Source organism: Diaporthe citri, assembly GCF_014595645.1.
Source record: "Diaporthe citri strain NFHF-8-4 chromosome Unknown scaffold_9, whole genome shotgun sequence".
In the NCBI taxonomy this organism is placed as follows: Eukaryota; Fungi; Ascomycota; class Sordariomycetes; order Diaporthales; family Diaporthaceae; genus Diaporthe; species Diaporthe citri.
The window spans coordinates 2,169,495-2,191,561 of record NW_025064854.1 but is presented as its reverse complement, the minus strand read 5'-3'; the positions used below and the strand labels follow the sequence as shown (position 1 = coordinate 2,191,561).

The 22,067-nt window shown below is 40.1% G+C and overlaps 5 protein-coding genes across 5 annotated transcripts; 1 reads left to right on the top strand and 4 right to left on the bottom strand.

Moving 5' to 3' along the window:
* Positions 1–27: 27 nt before the first annotated feature.
* On the bottom strand, positions 28–2,362 carry INS49_015700 (uncharacterized protein; the record flags this gene model as incomplete). The annotated part of the gene is made up of 2 exons (XM_043176379.1): positions 28–1,217; positions 1,276–2,362. 2 exons carry the CDS (start codon positions 2,360–2,362, stop codon positions 28–30), a joined length of 2,277 nt encoding a protein of 758 aa, XP_043019834.1.
* Positions 2,363–12,219: 9,857 nt separating this feature from the next.
* On the bottom strand, positions 12,220–14,936 carry INS49_015699 (uncharacterized protein; the record flags this gene model as incomplete). Its single annotated transcript, XM_043176378.1, has 7 exons — positions 12,220–12,478; positions 12,536–13,110; positions 13,191–13,404; positions 13,498–14,122; positions 14,283–14,350; positions 14,407–14,738; positions 14,841–14,936. 7 exons carry the CDS (start codon positions 14,934–14,936, stop codon positions 12,220–12,222), a joined length of 2,169 nt encoding a protein of 722 aa, XP_043019833.1.
* Positions 14,937–16,612: 1,676 nt separating this feature from the next.
* Positions 16,613–17,830, bottom strand: INS49_015698 (uncharacterized protein; the record flags this gene model as incomplete). The annotated part of the gene is made up of 1 exon (XM_043176377.1): positions 16,613–17,830. The coding sequence occupies one exon, from the start codon at positions 17,828–17,830 to the stop codon at positions 16,613–16,615; it is 1,218 nt and encodes a 405-aa protein (XP_043019832.1).
* An 882-nt stretch (positions 17,831–18,712) lies between these two features.
* On the bottom strand, positions 18,713–19,336 carry INS49_015697 (uncharacterized protein; the record flags this gene model as incomplete). The annotated part of the gene is made up of 3 exons (XM_043176376.1): positions 18,713–18,886; positions 18,940–18,993; positions 19,058–19,336. The coding sequence occupies 3 exons, from the start codon at positions 19,334–19,336 to the stop codon at positions 18,713–18,715; spliced, it is 507 nt and encodes a 168-aa protein (XP_043019831.1).
* Positions 19,337–20,558: 1,222 nt separating this feature from the next.
* INS49_015696 (uncharacterized protein) lies at positions 20,559–22,007 on the top strand (the record flags this gene model as incomplete). The annotated part of the gene is made up of 2 exons (XM_043176375.1): positions 20,559–21,559; positions 21,632–22,007. The coding sequence occupies 2 exons, from the start codon at positions 20,559–20,561 to the stop codon at positions 22,005–22,007; spliced, it is 1,377 nt and encodes a 458-aa protein (XP_043019830.1).
* Positions 22,008–22,067: the final 60 nt, after the last annotated feature.

Here is a 22,067-nt window from a genome sequence, read left to right as displayed (position 1 = left end):
CGACTGCTGCAGAAGGGATGATGTGCTTTATCGGCCCGAGAAGTCCGAAGATTCCGGCAGGACCTTCTTGTCCTTCCTCGCCTTGATGGCCACTTCTGCCATGAGGTGCATGTGGTCGGAGGGGAAGTGGTACGTGGGGAAGCCGGGCACACGTTTAAGATATTCCATGTCGGGCGGTCCCAGCAGGGAGACTACCTCCAGCGAGTTGCTCGAGTACCAGATGTAGTCGATGACGCCTTCGAACGTGGGCACGTAGTTCGTGAACGGCAGTTGGTCCGCCGAGTGCATCAGCTGAGAGTAGGAGGACCGCAGGTTGAAAGGATGCTCGATGCCGTCCCGGGTGAAGTTGCCGTATTGCCTTTCGCCGAAATCCGGGTGGTTAGGCTCAACTCGCCCCTTGGACAGAAGCTCATAGACAGAGCTGTCGTAGGTGGAGTTGTAGTCACCGCAAACGAAGAGCGGGATGTCCGTGTTGTTCCGGTACTCTTGGGACGGCGCCGGTTCGGGCATCACCTCGCGTTCTTCGCCCTCCGGAGCCAATTGGATGAACTTCTTGTCTCGACACGCGGGCCACCGGGCATACTTCTCGGCATGCTTTGTGACGCTGTCTATCAAAATGGCCGTCTGGATCAGCTTGACATCAGCCAACTCTGGTTCCCAGGCGAGATGGGCGTTCGCCACAATCATCCGTGACCCTGTCTGTCGACTCTCGAAGAAGCATATCATTCCTATGTTGTCCTTCGGCATGACACGATTGAAGATGTCATGCTGGGATTTCATGTCGGGCCTGTTGATGGCGATGTTCTGGAAGTCGATCATCTGCTTGTCCAGGAGAATGTACTTCTTGGCCTTGTAAAAGACCGCACATCCGTCCACCGCGTTGGCCTCCTTGCCGCCCATGATCTTAGCCTTCGAACGCGAGAATTGCACTCCCTTGTAGCCATCGGCAGCTAGCTCTGGGCTGAAGACCTCGTTCATCGCGTCCACCGAGACTTCTTGCAGGCACACAACGTCGGCATCCCGCTCGCGGATTTCCTGCAGAATGGCGTCCTTCCGATATTCCCAAGATAAGGCCCCGGTCGGTGTGTACCCGTACATGGTCGTCGTCGAATACTTTTCGCAGAGGATATTCCATGTCAAGACTTTGATGCGCTCCAGGGTCGGGGGACTGTCGGGGTTGAGAACAATGACAGGTCTGGGATTCGGAGGAAGAGGCACTGTTTGCTGTGTCAGCGAGCTATTGTGCGAAGGCTGGCACCGGACACTTTGACTTACCAGGGGCTTGTTCGCGGAGAAGGCTGATGAGGCTCTTGGTGCCCTTTTCTATGATCTCCTGCTTCAAGTCGTGTTCGAGGGGGTTGCCTTCGATGCCCAGCATCTCGAGATTGAACAGATGACCCAATTCGTACGGAAGCGACCGGATCTGGTTGTCAAACAGGTACAGCTGCTTGAGCGAGGTACACATGCCGATCTCGGGCGGGATCTCGTGGATCTGGTTGTGCGATAAGTCGAGCAACGTCAGGCATCTGAGTTGACCAAACTCCTCGGGGATCCGCGTCAGGTTATTGGAGGCCAGGTACAGTTCTTTGAGGAAGCTGTAATTAAAACACGGTGTCGCCAGGTTGCGCAGCCCCTGGCCGCTCATGTCGAGGTTAAACCAATCCTGCCGTTCGTCCGTCTTCTCGACCATGTGAGGGCGCCTGACCCCTGCATCGTCATCGCCCTCCACCTGGTTTGTAGTTGACGTTGCTGTGATGGTGGGACCGATGCCCCTGTTCTCCGCTGCCTTGAGACGAGCAAAGTAGTGCCCCTGGTGCTGGTCGACCACGGCCGCGTGTGCTCTCTGCGAATCCTTATGCGCCCTCAATTGCGCTGCCCATTCGTCGTTGATCTGTTGTGCTTGGCCGCCTCTTGTTGTACCGGGATGACCATTGGGGACGTTATTATTGGAGTATGGGCTCGCATTTGGCATCACACCGCTCGAGTAACCGGAGGCGTGGCCCATGGACCCAGCATGGCCGGAGTGGTCAGGCTGTATCCCCTGATGGTGCGAGGCGTGACCGTACTGGTGTGAGGGATTGGAGGGGTGGTTGTAGAGCATAGGCATGCCGCGCGACGAGGCGGAAGGCCCGCCATTGAGGCGTGAGTTGGGCCCCGGCTGGTGGCCCGAGTTGTACATGCCTTGGGAGGAGCGGGCGTGAGCGCCGAGGTCTGGGGACTTGGAGGCGGGACGCGGGCTTGGAGAGACGTGGCTGAGAAGGGTGTTCAGGAGAGTTTGGTTCGCGAGCGGGTTTTTCGGTGTGGGCTGTACGTAGATGAGGTTGCCAAGGTGCTGCTGGAGATACTGATAACCATCTGCCATTTAGCTACCATGGGTGATCGCCGAGGGAGAGACCGGGCACGGGCAGGGAGGGTCGGCGAGGCGGGTGCTGAAGATAGCTCTGGAGGGCATGCGATGTGTGGGATTCGGGTTCGAAGGAGCAACGTCGGGATCGGTGTCGGCGCATGGGAGACTCGACGTGTTGGGACTCCAGCATAGAAGCTCGCAGGCGAGAGGAGGAGCGAAGCTGGCGGTCGATCTTGTCCTCGAGGTCAAGACCCCATTCACCCTCGCGGGACCGAGGGCAGGAGGCGGTTGGTATCCGTATCGGTATCGGCCGAGGGAGCCAGCGTGTTTGTCACAGCTGACTCGTTGTCATCGAGGGAAGCAGCACAGCAGGGGGATGGCAGTCGGCCAATGCAAACGGCGCAAACGGCTGGTGGCAATGGATGTTGTTTTTTGATGTTTTCTGCTTTGATCGAGCGGGTAGTCGAGTCACACACTGCAGCGCAGAGGATTGTCAGCTTCGACCAAGTCCACATCAACTTCCAGCTGAGGCTCTGGGATACGGAGGAGTGCTCTCGAAGGATGGGCAGGTGGGCTGGCTGGGGTGTTTGTTTAGGTTGGATGGAGGGGAAGGTCAGCCAGTCAGTCCCTGGGCCTCTGCAGCAGGCAATGCGTTGCTGGTGACTGGGCCAGGCATGGGAATCACCACTCACCCGTGTAATGAATGTCTGCAGTGGTCGACAATGCTGTATGAGATGGTCAATGGATACTTTGGATTGTGATAGATATAAGCTTCTTCTGGTTTTGCCTCTCTCTGCCGATGTCTCAACATCACCCGTTAGCCTAGACCACTTCACCCCAGCCTGCCAACCCAACCGGCAGAGTCAGCAGTGGGCCCGAGCTCCTGCCTGCCACGTGACAATTTACGTAATCCCCCTCGAGCCACTTCAGCCTCCAGCATTCAGGGGGAGGAGCAAGCTGCAGTAGGCCAGATATCAATTGACTGCATTCGGAGGGTGCTGTCGCCTCTGCTTCAGAAAAGGGGCTGTGATGCCCACTTCACCCTGACTTGCTCACATTGCACAGCTCTTCATGTGCTTGATGTTGTCATCCGGACCCAGCAAACAAGAAACTGGCCCACCCAAAGTGAAATGCCCCAGCGAGTAAGAAGCTGGTACTTGGGCTCAGGCTTGCTGCCACACCTGCACTATGACCTGTCACGACTCAAGCAGAATGTGTGACCCAGACAGAAACATCAAGGCAACCATCCACTTTCTACTGGCAAGCTGTATATCTTGAAATGTGATGATGGCTTGGTTTGACCCTGCAGACCAGGCTTTCTCATCTAAATTGTGTATACCTTCCAGGGAGCAGTCTTTAAGCTATGGGTGGAGTGTTTGGATACATAGGTACCCACCTAGATTTGTAGTGGGTTTAGAATATCGAGAGAATCTGCAGTCACCTCTGCCAACATTCCACGTTCCTCATCTTGGAGAATGGGGAGAATGTGGCCTAGCAAAACGTGATCATGCAATGGGACAATGATAATATTGCTCTAAGCACTGATGTCAAAAACTTGCTGGGTACAAGTCGCGTCAGCTTGAGATGCAATGATTTTCTATGCAGTGGTGGACACTGGTATCTGTAGATATCGATCCTTCAGCTTTGGTGTGCAAAATATGCCTCCACTTGGATTGATATTTTGCACTCACAGGACTGGAACAGAAACTCAGCATTATTGGGGTCCTCCCTGCACTGTTTACAATAATAGGGTGGTGGCAGACTTCTATATCTTATCTAGGTTTGAGTGGAAACCCCTGTCACACCACAATCGGTGTCATGGCAGCATAAATTGTGGCCATCGACCCATCAGGCGTCACCATCCAAAGTCTTCCAACTTCCAGCCTAACTAGGTATCTTATTGGTCAACTGCATGTTGTCAGATTCATTGATGTTGTTCAAAGATACAGGGGACTGACGACAGCAAACCATGAGCATCATTGATTTTAATCAATTAAATGGGACAACAATTTGATGGGAGTTCCAAAGCCGAAGCCACTGTTTGATTCCAACCATCTCGTTGCATGTTGGAACGCGTTGCTCATCTTGATGCCAGTGAATCTGATGGTATCACCAGGCGTCTCAAAAATGTCAATCTGCCTTGCTCAGCATAAGGTCTTCTCAGGCACAAAGGAGGAGGGCAGCTTAGTGCAGGTCTCAGACTTGAGGATAGAATGTTGCTTTTCCAACTTCTAACAGACCAATTTTTAAAGATGTTAGACCAGGAGAAGTCGAAACACAATTAGGTATTAATTTATGGGTAATGTGGGAATAATGGGTGTCGTTTGTATGGAGGACTGTTTAGGGCTAGGCAGCTTTAGCCCGTTAAAATGCCCGGCAGGCAGCAACCCTAACGCTGTATATAAAATAACTAGCATAGTTAAGCCTTCTACCTTCTTTCCTTTCATAATTAATAACAATTAACTACTATACCAACTAAACATTATATTATAATACATAACCTAGTTAATATTAATTAATAATTATAAAAGCAATTATAAATTAATAAGGCCTAAAGAAATAACCTTTTAATTATATTAATTAATATTATTAATATTATAAATCTACATAACGTAATTTATAATAATAATAATACTTAATATATAAAAAAATAATTATTATAATAAAAACTTATAGCAAACTCTCCTATCCTTAATATATATGCATTTATTACGCCTTAAACAACCTTAATAATAACTTTTAAATTTAATAGTTATAATTAAAAAAACTAAATTAATATTTATTCTTATTAATAATATATTTACTTATATTTTATTATATAAATAAATATAAAAAAAGAAATTAATTTACCTCTTAACGGCTAAGTTATAAAAGTAATTCTTAACTTCTTTATTTTTTCCTTAACACTATTTATTTCCCCTTTTCACTACTCCCTTTTTTAAATTAAATATACCCCTATTATTACTTTATTAAAATAATAAGAAATAATAATAATGTAATAAATATAATAAGCAATATTATTAATTAAAATAATTTATTAATATTAATTATAATAAATCATACTCTTATACTTAAAAGCATTATTAAGATATTTAATCCTTTAATATAAATAAATCCCCTAGAATTTCGTAATAATAAATAATACTTAAATACTTATATTTAAGGCTAAATTTAAATTATAATATATATATTAAATAATAAAATATATAAAGCATTTATTAAGAATTTCTATAGCTAAATTAAGCTAATATTTATATAAATTAATAAAAACTTACTATGCATTATTAAAAAAACTTTTTAAGTTAAAGGCATTTATATTTAAAAAGTAAATACCTTAAAGAAATTAATATATATCCTTAAAGTATTAAATTATTTTAAATAATTAATAAATTAAAAGCAAAAATATTATATTATATTTAAAATTAATTAAATTTAAAGCTAGATTTAAATACTTATATTATCCTTAACTTTAATTATACTTTAATAAAAGCTAAAAAACCATTTAATAATAATAATTCTCTTAATTTTAAACTACCTAAACCACCCAACCCACTTAATAATAGCAATAAAGATAATAATAACCCTTTAAAACCTCTTAATTTATTAAGAAAAGGTAGCAACCTTCCTTTAACTAATAACTTCTATATAATATATAATCATTATACCCTCTTACTTTTAATAAAAATAAAAATTTTTTTACTTAACCTAAATATAATAGCTAACTTAAGTAAATATTATTATAAAAATAAAATATTTATTAAAGAATTATATAATATTCTTAATAATAAAATCCTTTTTTTTATAAGGCTTATAGCAACTTATAAATATAGCCTTAATAATTTAAGGCAGCTCTTTTATATATATTTAAGGAATTAATAAAGATATACTATATTTAAGTTATTAATTAAAAGAATTTATTTATTTAAGTATATAAAAAACTTAAAAACTATTTTAATATAAATAATAATTATTATAACTATTTTATAAATTAAAATACTTTAATTTTCTTTACTTTTTAATAAAGAAACTTAAATAAAAGTTATATAAATATTCTTTAAATGCTTATTAATAAAATATAGCTTTGCTATAAAATACTTAAATATATTATTTATAAAAATAACCCTTTATAAAACATAATTTTATAAGTAATATAAGGCATTTTTAAATTTTATTATATTATCTTAATAATGCTAATAAATATTAAATAGCTTTACTTTATTTTATAATAATATATTAAAATATTAAAGGCTTAAAACTTTATATTATAATATATAATTATAAAAAATAATTAATAAGCTTATAAATAAGGCTATATTAATAATTATAATAATTAAGATAATAATAATTTAATTATTATAAATATTAAAAAGTAATATTATCTTAATAAGCAATATAATAATAATAATTAATGCTTAAAGTACTTTTAACCTTTTTTTAAAAGTAATAGCTTTTAATTAAACTTTTGCTTAAGCCAGCCCTATTAATTTAAAAGCAATAGCTATAATAAAGAACTTTATAAAAATAGCTATAATAATAAATATTAGCTTAATAAAGGTAATAATAATAATATATAATGTAAGAAAAAGAAGTATTTTATATATTATAAAAAAGGATATTAATTAATAAATTATTTACTTAAAAATTAATAATATACTAAAGCTATATATATTTATATATATAAGGATATTAAATAATAAGTTAATAATAATAAATTTAATATATTCCTTATTAACTTTAAAGATCTTAACTTTAAAGCTATTAATATTATAATAACTTTAGCTATTAATAATAGCAAAAAGAAGCATACTTAGTATACCTTTTTAATAAATTAAGCTTTCCTTTATAACTTTTTTAATAATATAAGTAACTTTAATTTTTGCTTTAACTTTAAAAATTATTTAATAATAAAGATATTTATTATTTAAAATTAATACTTTTATTAATAATATTAAGATATTATGCTAAATATAAATACAGCAATATTTTTAATAGTTAAATATAAGTAATTTTAAGCTTTATAATGTTAAGTATCTTTTATATACTTAAATATTATATAAGCTAGCAAAGCATAAGTATAATTTAACTTAGGCTTACTTATTAAGTTACTTAATATAATATAAGTTAATATTTTAATAAGGCTATTAATATTTTATATTATAAATAAGCCTACTCTCTTCCTTCTTTATATTTAAAATATAAATAAAAACTTTCTTTTTCTTTAAAATATTATTAATAAAGTAATTTAATAAAAAGATAAATATTTAAAAAAAAATTTCTTAATTACCTAGAAGTAAAAATACCTATAGATTTTCCTTAATATAAAAAGTAATTATATATTAGCAATATTCTTAATAAAAATAAAGCTTTAATAACTTTATTATAGGTTTAAATACCCTTTAATTAATTATCTTTTGCGCCTCTTTATTAATGCTAATTATAATAATATTAATTTTTTTATTTTAAAAGTAATTTTTAAGTTTTATTATTATTATTAACTTTATTCCATAGCATTATAATGTTTTAAGTTTAATTTTTAAAATAATGTTAATTTTAATTATAAGATTATTATAAATATTATATATTTATTTACTTTATTTATTTTATAAGTTATTAATTTAATAACTTCTTTTTAAGCTAAATGTTTTTTAATCTTTCTTTTTATAAAGAATATATAAAAGGCTATTTAGCAATATTAAATAAATACTTATTTAAAACTTTTAAATTATATTATTTATAACGCTAAAATTAACTTTACCTTAGCAAAATTCCAAAGTACTATATAAATTATAAGCATTACTTATAAGCAAATATTAATAAAGGCATATTAATTTATTAATAAGATTAAAAAATATTATACTTTATTTTAATAAGCTTTTAACATCCTTTATATTAAACTCTTAAGAACTTATATTAAAAAAGCTATTTTATAAATAGCCATTAAGATAATAAATAATATAATTAGCCCTAATAATATTATTTTAATATTCTTTATCTTTAATACATATTTAAAACTTATAAAAAGCTTTATATTAACTCTTTTAATTTTTAAAAAAGCAATAGTTATTTAAAAAGCTATAAAAAAGCTATGTAAAGTTTATATTAAACAATAAGTTAATATAGCTTTAAATACTTATAATAACCTAAATACTAGAAAAATATTAAATCTTTTATTATAAAGTAATATATAAATATAGCAAAAAAAGCATAATTAGCAAGGATTATATAAATTGCTTAGCACTAATAAACATAACCTTATATTAAACCTTTCAAATAACCTAATAATCTTCCAATTAATACTAATTTAACTATATTATTAAAATAAAAACGGTAAAAATAATATTTAGCTAATTTCTAACTTAAATAATATTCTTAATAAGCCTATTTAATTTAAATTAAATTCAATCCTAGCAATACCAAAACCGCTATAACCTTAATAATATAAATAGCTTAAGAAATTAAAAAATAAATTAAAAAAAATATATCTTAGCAAAAGGTTAAAAATTATAATCTCTCTTTAAAGCTTTAACGTAATAATATAATTAATACCCTAAATAACCTATTTAAAGAATTTAATTATAAGGAGATTATAGAATTAATTAGCAACAATATCTTTTACTTTAAATGCTTTAATCCTAAAATGCATAAAAGTATTTAGCTCTTTAAATTACGCATTATTTATAAAATTAAGAGCAAAATTAAAAAACTATATAAAAAATCATAGCTTATTATCATTAAATATAATAATAAAAATAAGCATAATATCCTTATATAATTTCTAATTATTTAAAAAGCTAGCTAAACGCTTTTAATTACTTTAACCCCATTCTTTTTAATATAAAGCTTTTAATTAAAGCTTTAAAATATTACTTAAATATAGCCTTAATTAAAGTTTAAGCTTAAGCAACCTATTTTATATTACTTACTCCCTAAGATTTAAAATAAATACCCTCTTAAAACCATTATATAAGTTATTAAATCGCTTTATAATATTATTAAATTCAATATATATTAATAAGCAACCTATTATAAGTTTCATTATAATAATTTAAGTATAATTATTTTAGTATATAACTTATACCTTTTAATTATAAATTAAGGAAAGAATATTTTTGCTAAACCAATAATACTTTATCCCTTAATATTTCAATATTCTTAAAGCTAAAAAAATAAAAAATTAAGGAAGTAAATATTTAATGCAAGCCAAAAGAAATACTTACCCTTAATAAATTACTTATTTTTAATAATATAATTATAAGCATCTTTAATAAAGGCATTTTATATTTTTATTAAAAGGGCTAAAGTAAGAAGATTATACTTATTAATAATAAAGTTAATAATTATACTTAATAATATATAAAATAATATATATAAAAAGCATACCTTGCTTTTATTTATTAACCTAAGGCAATATTTAACTTATTAATAATAGCTTAAATTTAAAAGCCTTTTTATAAGAACTATAATAGGCTAAATCGCTAATTATAATGATAAGCTAATAACTTAAAATATAAACTTTAATATATACCTTTAAATCTATTTTAAGCTAAATTAATAATCTTTATTAATAGCTTATTTGCTAATAATAAAAACCTTAGCTTATAAATTAACTTTATTATTATACTTATAAATAAAATATAAACTTAATAAGCTTTTAAATAAAATATTAAAAATAATATTATTTATTAATCCTTAATTAAATGTTAAAAAGTAACTTAAAGTATTTTAACTTTAAAAATTTATAGCATAATTAATGGCTTTAATATAGCTATAATGCTAATAGCTACTTTATGCTAAATTATTATATATTTAAGCATTATAATAATTCCTTTTATAATATATATTAATTTATACTTTTTATATAAATGCTTAATTAAGCTTAATATAATAAAAAAAAGCGCCTTATAATTAATATTATAATTCTTTAATAATTATATAAAAAGCATAAGATCTTTAAAATTTATTAAATTGCTAAAAACTATAACCTAGCTAATGCCTTTATAAAAAGTACCCTTAATAACACTCTTTAACGCTTTATAAATATAAATAATATTATAATTAAAATATAAAGCTATGTGGATTATAATTAAAAAGATAAGGTAATTATTTAAATGCAGCAAAAAAAGTTAGGAAAATCATAATGTATTAAGGCTTAAACCTAAATTACTAAAGCATAATTTAACAACTTACTAGCAAACCGCGCCAATATAACCTTAAATATTATTATTATATTATATATTATAAAGTTATTATATTAATATTAATATAATTAATTTAAATATATATATTATGTAATTATAAAGATAAAAAAACTATTAAAGGTTTTTAGTAAAGAATAATAAAATAACTTTTTTAATTAAAGGCAATGCATAATAAAAATATAAAAGTTTAATTTATATTTATTAATTACTTATAAATTACCTTATAATGCAATGTAATTAGCTAACTTTAAATTATATCCCTCCTAAGAGTAAACTTTATATTTAAGATTTTTATAATAATGCTTATATATTAAGAATTTAAGTAATAAAGGTTACTATTATCCCATGGGTATTTAAGTTGCTAGCTTATATTTAATAAGCATTTTTAATTAAATTTTATAATTTAATACCTATATATTAAAATTAAAAATATTGCTATTTATTAACTTAATTAATAATTTTTATTTTATACCCTATTTTCCCTTTATTTAAATACCTTATTTATTAATTCTTATAACTTATTAACTTTATTTACTTAACCCTTATTTTAACAACCTATCCTTTAATTACATTCTTTAATTTCTTTATTTAATAAGCAGCATTAAATATAATAAAGCTTAAGCTAAGCTAAATTAAGAAATTTTAATTATTTAAAAATTAAATAATTATATTAGTAATTTAAAGATTTAATTTAATCTTTATTTAACCTAGGCATTATAAGCAATAAAAATATAAATCCATAAAATATATTGTAAATAAAATATTTATATAATAATTGCAATCTTTTAAGCTTTTTAACTTTATATAATTAAAACATTTTAATATATATATATACTTAATTAACCTTTTTTTATTAATTATATACTTTAATAAATTAATTAATCTTTAACCTTTTAATAACAACCTAAGCCTTTTTATATATTTACCTTTTATAATAATATAATGCAGTAAAATAATAATATACTTGCAATTTAATTTATATATATAATTAATTAAATGCCTTTTAACCTTAAATTTAATTTAACTTAATACCTTTCTTTCTTTTATACTTTTTAAAAATAATATATACTTATAAAATAAAGATTATTAATATAAGAATAATAAGTATTATTTATATAAAAGATTATTTAAGGCTAAGCAGTTTTAGCCCATTAGGATGCCCAGCAGGCAGCAGCTTTAACGCTGCATACAAAATAGCTAGCACAATCAAGCCTTCTACCTTCCTTCCTTCCATAATTAACAACGATTAACCACTACACCAACCAAACGTCGTATTGCAATACGTGACCCAGCCAACAGGTGAAACATAATTTCTTTTACTGGTCAGCCATTCCCTCAGCCATTTTCTAAGGATAGACACCAGTTCATAACAAAAAAAGGCCAACCAATGAGAGAATAATGGGTTTTTCCTCCTCCCAGCTTGTGGTTTTACACTTTCAGGCCCTAGTACAAGACGTAAATCGTTATTCATAGCACTCATTAAAGACATCATAACCTATAATATAGCAACATCCTCCTCATTATTCCTGACCGTTCAGTGGAGACCCATGCCAGGTACGAGATTGGCCCGGGCTGACTGTGGTAAGGCTCTCAGTCTTGAAACACAGACCTCGGATTTGTAGTATTGCCAAACGAGGAATTCCGGCTCGACCCACCATCTGGGCCGGTTCTAGACTAAAGTGTATGTGTGCTTGGATCGTTTTGATACCTAAACGATGTGCGGCTCTGGAGGGGGTAGAAGAGATTGGAAGCTCGTCTTGAACTGGGTGTTGAGGACTCAACAGTGATCGCCGACGCCGGATTTCCCATGTGCACAGACAGCGAGTCTGCACCGACACCCCCCTGTATAAGCTTGTTGTCCATGTCCTCCAACATGCTACCCAAGAACATCTTGTAGAAGTCACCGTCCGCATTCTCGGTATCTACCATGTCTCTGCAAAAGGAGTTAGAAACCTCGGAGTGAATAGTGTGAAACGGAGATTGTGCTTACGGTATCTCTTTGTCAAACAGCTCCACTCGGTGCATCAACTCATCGTCTAGTCGCTGCAGTCTGCGGATCGCCTCCGGATGGTGTCCAAAGCGTACGAACTGTATACCGATAGGGCGGCGGCGAGTTTGGACATCAGGCGAGTTTCCATCCCATCCCCGAGTCTCATTGTTGGTCTTGATGAAATTCGCAAGGTATTCATCAACGTGGGTGTCGTCGTTCGCCGCCCACAAACCATCAGTCAAGACCAGAATGGTCAAGCCCCTATTCAATGTGTCCCCATCGGAGTTGTCCTTCATATGCTTACCCAGAATCATTTCCAGGCTCACTTTCATGTTAGTTGTGACTCGCCCGTCGGGATCTGGCCTCGCGTCGTCCATCTTCTTCACAAAGCCCTCCGGCTTCTGCTTATGCCCCTTGCCTTTTGGCTTCAGGCCGAGGTCAGGCTTTCCGGTAGTAAAAACCAGTTCCATTCCGTCTTCGTCCAGTTTCAGGGATCGCCAGACCATGACTCTGAGCAAGTAAGTCGCATGTTTCCAGAAGTTGGCCATCGTCGAAGCATTGTCAACGAGATACACCTGGTACTTAATGTCAGCACTCATGGCAAAGGCTATCAAGATGGGATGCAATATGTCGCGTGATTCATTAATGTACTCACAAGGTCTCGATTGACGAAATGTTTGGCGAGCTTTTCGTCTCTGCCCTTCATCAGTTTCGAGCTAGGAATGAAGATTCGGTTCAAACTCTTGATAAGCCCGGATGACTTCTTGTTCTGCTGCTCGAGCTCGGCTTCGACCTCCCAAAACGTGATCGGCGGGTTGACAGGAGCAGAGGCTTCCTCGGAACTCAGTACTGTCGTAATCTTCGGGAGACTAGGGCGAACCGTGTCAGCTCCTGGGCGCAGAGGGAGCCACGTGTCCCCATATGAAGTCATTCGAGATTGATCAACGGCAATCGCTGGATACTGTCCAAGGATAGCCTGAGGCGAGCCAGCGTGCCTGGGGAGCGGTATTCGGCCTTCAGATCTAAGAGATCGATACAGCAGGGCCTCCTCAAACATATCTGCGCCGCTCTGGGAAATTGTTCTGGGGATGTCTTCGAGGGTCGGGGGTTGATCGTCTGCGGTTGATGCCATCATATCGTCAAGGAATTCAAGGATATCTACAGGTGGTTCTGCCCTGTTCGTGGGTTGGCCTGTTGCGTGAGCATGGATTCGTGCTAGAGAGACATGGAGGTCTGATCCAGAAATCCGCTTTTCACCCGGTATGATCAGCATCGAACGGTCCACAATATCCAACACTTTAGCCGTATAGTCGTCTTGTGTTCGAACACAAGTTCTTAGGTACTGGTGCCATCTTGTGACCTCTGGGAGCACAGAGTTGTCATGGAATGGGTCGCCAATACCAAGGCCGAGCTTGCGTAACGCTCTCTGCCGGAGGAGGCGGTACTGTTTTACTCCCTCCTTTCCAGCCACCACGTATGTAGCAGCTACGGAGAACACGCAGCCAAGAGACCAGATGTCGATTCCTTGAGTGACAAAAGGGATCTCTCGCGTCGGCTCTGTGGTGTATGTGTTCTTCTCTGGCGCAGCTAGACGCAAAGCACAGTCAGCATTGTGCTAGATCAAGTTACCTGAGTGATAAATCCGTACCGAAACTTTTGGTTCCTCCTGGAACCTGTGCTTTCAATACTCTTTGATCCACATGCGTGCCGTGTTCGCGTTTCGATACCGGCACAAGACAGGCCTCACCAGGATCAGCCAATTTGAAGCGCCCCTGGACGTCGAGTATGTTCTCCGGTTTTATGTCCCCATGCCAGCTTTGTTTCATTAGCTTAGGACACACGAAATGATTTACTCATGCCCCTAGACTTACACATATCTCATAAAAATGCCTTCAGGTTCGTCAATCTTCTGAATGGAAGCCAATGCCTCAGCAACATCAAATAGAGAAGACCAGAACGCTTCAATTTCAACGTGAGTAATGGGAGGGTTCTCCTTTTGGAAAGCGCTATAGAGGTCTTGAGTACCTCTCTCCAATACGAGGTTGTAGTACGGGATCGGATCTGCTTCGGCATCCTTCTCGCGGTGTTCATACCATCCAAAGCACTTGACGATGCCATTTTGGTTCCGAATGCAGTTGTGTATTCTCCTTTCCCGATCAAAACTCTCGTAGTCTTCGAACTGCTTTATGACCAGTTTGTAATTCTGTACAAGTACACATTAGAGTCAGTGTAGAGAGCCTTCGACCCAAGCAACATAGAGTGGGCCAAAGTAGCATAGGAATGGAGCTGCAAAAGAAGAACTCACCTTTTTTATGTCACTCATCCCGCCAGACTCACGGTCGAAGTCAGTCTCACTGACCTCTTGGAACTCTTCTCTCAGATCATCGTCGACACACTCCATTGGAATCTCGACTACCCAAAGAGTTGTCTTGTGACTTATGTTCTGAGCTCTATCTCGAGCAGGCTCTATCCTTCTCCTTGCCGTAATCGGGATAATATGCTCGTGATGCTCTATCTCGGAGCCCATATGGTAGCCGAACTTCAGCGCACACCAGTGCCATTGCTGATTGTAGATCTGTCCAGCGAGTTGCTGAAAGTAATCTCCTGAGAGAGGGTCTTGTCCATTTCTAGGGAACATTCTCTCCAAGACATCCCTCTCAATCGGGAGTTGTAGTGGCGGTGTGTGGTAAATGAAGCGATCGATGAGATGGCCGCAGTCGAGATCAAGAAGATTGTAGAATATAGGCAAGAATTCGTGCACCTGGCCTGGCTTGTGGTTTGGCAGACTGTTATTATGCCTGCCATATGATGCTTGGAGAAGATTCATGAGGAGGCTGGGTGCTGTGCCACTGGAGGCTTTCATCTCAGTATCCACAGCACTGACAAGAATGAAAGGCCGCCCCCCAATATCACTGGCTTCGTGCCTTTCATACTTGCTGCGCAGTTTCTTGAACGACGCGATTGAGTTCCGGTAAAAGTCCTCTGTGTCTGAAGAGCTCATTGTTATGAAGGGGACGGGACACTGTAGCCCCAATGCATGGGAGTGAGCAAGGTAGAAGAGTGTTGATACCTGTCTTTTCAATTTCACTTCCTCATGTTTTGATTTAGTTTCAGGCCGGCATGTTATGAAAAAGAGAGAAGGGGAGGGGGGAAGTGGCTGCTAGGACTCAGTTGAATGGTGGTAATTCGAACAGTAAGGCGAGGTGAGTTGAGGTGAGTTGAGGTGAGGTGAGGTGAGAAAAGGAAATTGCACCTTTGCTCAGAACAAGGCCATCCAGCTGAACCCTACAATTTCTACTTCCCATCCCCCAATATGCAATGCGGCTCAAGTTGTTGGTCCTTCGCTTATCAAGCTCAGGGGTTTGTACACCTCCACCTGAAGGAGGGGTTGTGTAACCCCAGATGGTCTACCGTATGCACACCATCGGATCGATCCAAGTGGCCAGGAAGTCGGCCCCCTCACACAGTGATACTGTGGTTCACAGCGTGACACAAGAGAACCCAGCTCTCCCACTGCGTGCTCGCAACAGGGCTGGCGGGCTTGCACTACAGTGAATGTACCCGACTGCGCTAGGCTGCAACCCGACATGGCACCACCACACCCACAAGACGCCACAGCTGAGTCTAGAGTAAGTAATGAATGGATGCTCAATAAGAATCGCAGGAAAGCTGAGCTACGCCGTTCGGATGGTGGATGAATATGGATGTGTGTAGGGGTGGTAATATCCCATCATAGGTAGGAGTGTCCTAGGTGCAGCAGGGAAGTAACTAGTCATCCTGAAGTCATTCGCCTACCAGAGACCTGTCGCGATGCTTCGACTTCGTGACTTTTGTAAACCATGCAAAATAATGTTCGACACATGTCTTATGTGGGGCATTTGGAGTTACCAATACTTATTAGCTCAAGAAGTGTTGATCGTCAAGGCTTTCTTGCCGAATAATTACGGCTTTGGATTTGAGAATGAAGTATCATGCTGAGAACCGATTTGCTATTCACTACCGTATTGAGAGATAGGTATAGACACTATGAAATTCCTGGTCTGCTAATCCTGAAATATAGTGCCCTGGTTGATTTCACTATCCCTTTTCCTTGAGACCTCCAGATGTCGTGCTGGTGCTGCTTGGCGTCCACAACACAGGATATTTCTCGACCATCTGCATGGCCGACTGGCCTCTTCTTTTCGTTTCTGTCTTGTTCAAATAATACACCACAACAATAGTTATAACCCACAAAGGGATTGTCACGTAGAAGAAACTTTTCAGCGCTTCAATGGAAAAGTAAACACTACCTTTCCCGTCATCCTGGTACTTGATCACATCTGTGCCAAAGAATGTGCAAACAAAGGTGGGCGGGAGATAAAGAAGCGTGATGGCTGTTATGATGCGCATCGCAATCGTTTCCTTCTGGCTGTTGTTCGAGAATGCCCACATGCTCGACGCGAGAGCTTCCTGTTTTATGGCAGTCTGTGTTTGAAGTTGCTGGAGGACGATATTCTTGCGGTCAGTTGCCACTTTGGACAATACTCGCGCCCGATCGGCCTGCATACGTAGGTCGTAGGCATACTCCTCTATCTTGGTACTGAATACCTCCACCGCAGCTTTGCATGCGTCTCTTTCATTCAGGGGGAAGTTCTTATCCTCGACCAAGGCTGTGTAAGAGGTCAAGAGGGACGAGAAGATCTTGAGGTTGGCCTCTATGACCATCAGGGTTTCGTTCACCTTGTCTTCGTACTCTTGGACAAGTGTGACGGCTCTGGGCGCAACCTCTGGTTGGTCGCGGCTCTCATAGTCGAAGAGGATTGCAGGCCTGGTCATGTCGTCGATGGTTTCTTCCAGGTCCTGTATATGCCATCTCCATGAGGATGAAGCCCAATTGACGAGTACTATATGGGTATCAAGGTTTGCCATGAATGCATCAGGCACTGTCCCAAAGTTGAACTCGCTGGGAACGGGCCCCTCCGGTAGGACGTCCTTGAGGTCGTTCTTCACCGTTTCCCGAGGGTCTCCGATTATCCACAGCGCAGTTCCAGAACCGAGGTCGAACCGGTGATATATAGCAGCTTGCCGTATCTTCCATCTGTTGCGAGGCTGTTGGGATTTCCCAGATTCTTTCACTGCCACTGCCTTGAGATTATAGCAGAGTTCGTGCTGCCTCCCACTCCGGTGCAGGTCTGCGATCGTACAACCCGGAAGCGGGTTCTGCAACGTTGTGCGCGAGCGAAAGCCAGTAAACCTAAGCTCTCGGTCCTCGTCTCGCGTCCCATATACCAGGAGGAAATCGATGTATGCGGGCATGACTTGGTGGTATGTAAGGATTCGGAGGAGGGCATCTCGGGTAAGATTGAGGGGTGCCAATGCACTTTCTGAGACGACGAAACTGTGTAAAGCTACAATGTCAGTTTCTATATCTAACACAGCAGTTAGACCCACTGACATGATTCTGCATCTTGGATCTGGCCGTGTCGCGAATGCGCCCACTAATTTTGCCGGGTTGTTGGGGTCTTTCTCGGTCGTGTCTCCGAGCTTCTGTTTAAGTTTCTCGCCATCCAGGGCGTTGAACTTCGTGACTACCCACTCTCCATTCGTATTCTTGGTGATTTCTTTGAATGGTATAACGAAAGACTCGTCATCGGGATCTATGAAGAGTCTTGGCGCCTGCTTGTTTAAACGATCGTAGTATGCGACCAGGGCTGAGCCATAAGCCGTTTTTGAGGCAACATTTAGAGGGAATCTGCAGTGCTGTAGGCACGAGTGTACAAAAGCCGGTGGAAGTTGCATTGCTGGTAAAGGCATGGAAGGTTTAGTGCAATTTGCGCAGCAAATAAGAAGTTGAGTCTCGGAATACGATATACGCACACATCCAGCTGGCGCAGATGGAGGAATTGCGACGAATTAAGGGAAATCGCAGTATGCCTGACGAGAAAAGAACTGTTTTACGCCTCTGGGCCTCCGGCAATTGAGCCTCGACTACGCCCTGTCACCTCGACCTTTGCCGCCTCTGAATCAACCTCGGCAGGTTGTTTGCGGCTGAGCGCATGATGCAGTGGTGTGGTGGTACAAGACTCGGTGTTCGCGCCAGTATTGTTATTACTGCACGAACTAAGCCATTACGGGTCTCACCGGTCTGCAGGGACAAGCAGCCACTGGCAGGACTGGCGACCAGAGTGCCACATGCTCTCAGGAGGCACCGCCCGTGGCCGCATCACCCAGCCCACCATCGCCCAGCCCTCCAGCGAGCGGTTTTCGGGGTCCGTCTGGGCTGTGCTCCACCCTCTTCACCCTCCCTCCGGAGCCGTGGTTCACCCTGTTGCGATGTTCCTTTCTGATGAGGTCAATCCTTTTGTCCTCCTCCTGTCATATATTAGCATCAGACCTGCGCTGCGGACAGGACTTTGTCCACTTACGGCTGTGAGCTTTCTGGGTACGAAAATCTGGTAATAGTCCTCGACCCCCATCTGCTACCCCAGCCCCTCAAGTCAGCACATATGCTCATGGTGGAGGATGCACTGAAACACAGCTCACATTTTCCGGGAATTTCTGGTTTGGGTAGGCATCTTTGAGAACCGGCAATAACTCGTCCCAGTCGAGATTGTAAACCTTGATCGAAACTGGTATCAAGTCAAGTTGGCCGTGTTTAGCCACTGGATGGTACATTCCGTAGTCTGTGGATGCCTTCAACAGCGGCCTTTCGCCATCTGGCCTCCTGTTGGCGTCTGGATTCGTCGTCCTGCTTTTTCCACTTTGGCCAGTCCGCCCCTCGGCCCTCGACATCGAGTGCGCTTTACGAAGCCAGCTGGGCATGATGGCTTATGTCGGCTGAAAAGTGGCTCTGGTCAGATGGCGGGTCTCGATGGCAGCGCAAGGCATTCGCAATTTCGTGGTCGAAACAAGGGTGAACACAAGAGGCTGTTGTGCCGCGAGGGAGTAGGATTCGCCCCATTATAACGTGGGCGAAGGGTCGGGCGACCGAGTCACACCTGCCCGCAGTAGGCAGTGGACGCCTAGGCGCCTGCGCCCTCCAATGAGGAGTTCAGTCCAACGTGGCAGGGCAGCTTCCACAGGGCTGGAGGATTCGTCCTTTGGGGAGCCAATGACACGATTCTATGCATGGAGGGAGGTGGCTGGCTCCTACGAACTCCACGCCTACCCTGTTCGCGTGGCGACCTGGCCCCCAAGACGCCAACACGACTGCACCATGTCCCAAGATACCAGCTTGATTTCAGGACCCGTCAACATGACAGAAGCTGGATATATCTTCAGGGGTGAGTGAGGCGAAAAGAGAGCAGTGGCAGCAGCAACGGAGGAAAATACGCGCAGGATGGGCACCCGATCCCAAGCCGCCCGTCGGGGGCCAACTCAAACGGGGCATTCAAAAGTCTCCATCTAGAACGAAGACTTACAGTCGTGGATCATAATAATAAATTAGAGCCGCAGGAGCCTCTCCGTGAGAATGTGGTGGCAGGGCTTCCCTCTATGCGTGAACATGGTCATCTAGATTAGTGCTACTGTCCCGGGGATTTTGATAGCGTCTCAAGATAGTATGTGCCAAAATATGAGTTCACTTAAGATTTTCAGCTGAGAAATTTGATCCCGTGTAAATTTCGAATATATGTTTTTAACAAAATACTATGCAATGGAGCATTCTGCAAGATCTTAGGAACTGCTCGGTAGTTAGGCGTTGGTCGATTTCGCCTCTTAGCAGCCGTGGACACCTGGTTGCGGCCGGCTATCATGCAGGTTGTTGTAGCACAACATTTTCCTTACTAATTTTCAGAAGGCGTCTCAGCCACTAGCTTGTCAAGCACATGAGGAGTGCCTCAGGACAAAGCAGCTGAGATATGACATAACAAAAATAACCTCTCAGTGGCCTGCTGAACGCTGTGGCGCTGGCCCCGCCTGAGTCTGCTTACCCTTACCCACAACCCAACCTCGTCACTAACGATATCTCTCTTGTGGCCATGCAAGCCGACCTCGTCGCTCACGGTGTATATTTTCCGATCAAATACGATAAAATTACTACAAAATGTTCGCCAAGGCAGTCCCAGTCCCAGAAATACAGCACGGAATCAGCCTCGTCATTCGAGCCGCGGGCAACGATACTGTGAGCTGCGGCTTTGATGGAAACTCAGACTTCTACGGACTAGGCATCCGGCTTGGCATCTACCTCCAGTGGATCACGACCCTCCTGGCACACTTGTTCTTCGATGCAGCCATTCCCGGAAATCTCGAGTTGAACTGCGTATTCCTGGTCGCCGTATCGGCCGCCACGCTGGTTGCCACAAGGGCAGGCACAATCCGTCCGGCGGAGTGTCTCGTTCTTCTTCACCTATGTTTCGGCTTCATTTTCTCGATCCTGTCCATCTGGGGTCACCGAATTGATATGAAATTCTCTCTTGCGGGTTCTTCGTTTCGCCTCGCATTGGCCACGGCGATATCGGCATACGCTGTCTGGTTTTGGTTTCGAGGCCTTGAGCTACTCGTCCAAGATGCGTGTCCGACTTTCACCTTCATCGTTGTCCCCAAGGCGGTCTCCGACGCAATCAGCACGTTCTATAAGGCCCAGTCCTCTGTCGTTCTTGCGGTTTATAGTTTCTTACTTGGCAGGGAATTGCTTACAACTTTCTGCTTCTTTGTCTTCTGTGCCATGGCAAGCGGCGTGTTTGCTGAAGTTCACGTAAAAGTGATTCAGTCAGTTCGGTCTTCTTCAGATTCGCACGGCCACCATCTACATCGTGTCCTGAGGATGTGGGCGCTCATGACGATGACGGTCTTTTGGGCGTACTTCAACGGACAGAAATCTGCTGGAGTATACAGGCCGTCTTTGTTCGCTTATATCATGCCTGTGGTGGATGCAATCTTCGTGTGGTGGAGTGCCTGGCAGCTGCTGTACCTGCTGGTCATGGGCAAGCCTTCACCACCGGGTTTTACTTATCCGCCTCTTATTGGTTTACGACTTCTCAGAAAACGATCAGAACAGCCAGCAGGACCAGAAAAGATGCAAGCAGTCTTTGAAAGCCTTCGCAAGTGAGCACTCATCAAGAATTTGATATGTTGACTGCAGTGCTTCAGCCGAAGTAGGTACTGATAGACATATAGGCTCATGGTGTCGACCAAAATACTGTTTCTGGTCAATATTAGCTGTCTTGCCTGGGCTGTGATCGCTATCGAAATCACGTTGCACTGGAACTCAATCAGTGGCATCTATGATATCGCCACTACGGGCCAGCTCATACCATTCATCATCGGCATTGTCAGTATCTTGCGGCTCTTCCTGGCACTCACTGTGCAGTCTACAACCCAATATGTCACGAACATACTTCTTGTGGGTAAACTTGGTACATGTTGTGCTTATTTATGCCACCTCGAATTCGAACTTGCCCGTCTGACATACATCGGTTTCAGCAACTCTTCGATAGAAAACCCCGTGTTGACTCCGCTGAAGATGGGCCTGTGGGAGAAGCTCGTGTGGTAAATGGGGATTTTGCCTATCCCATCTCGCCATGGCACGAGGCCGTTTTCTGGAACCGCATTT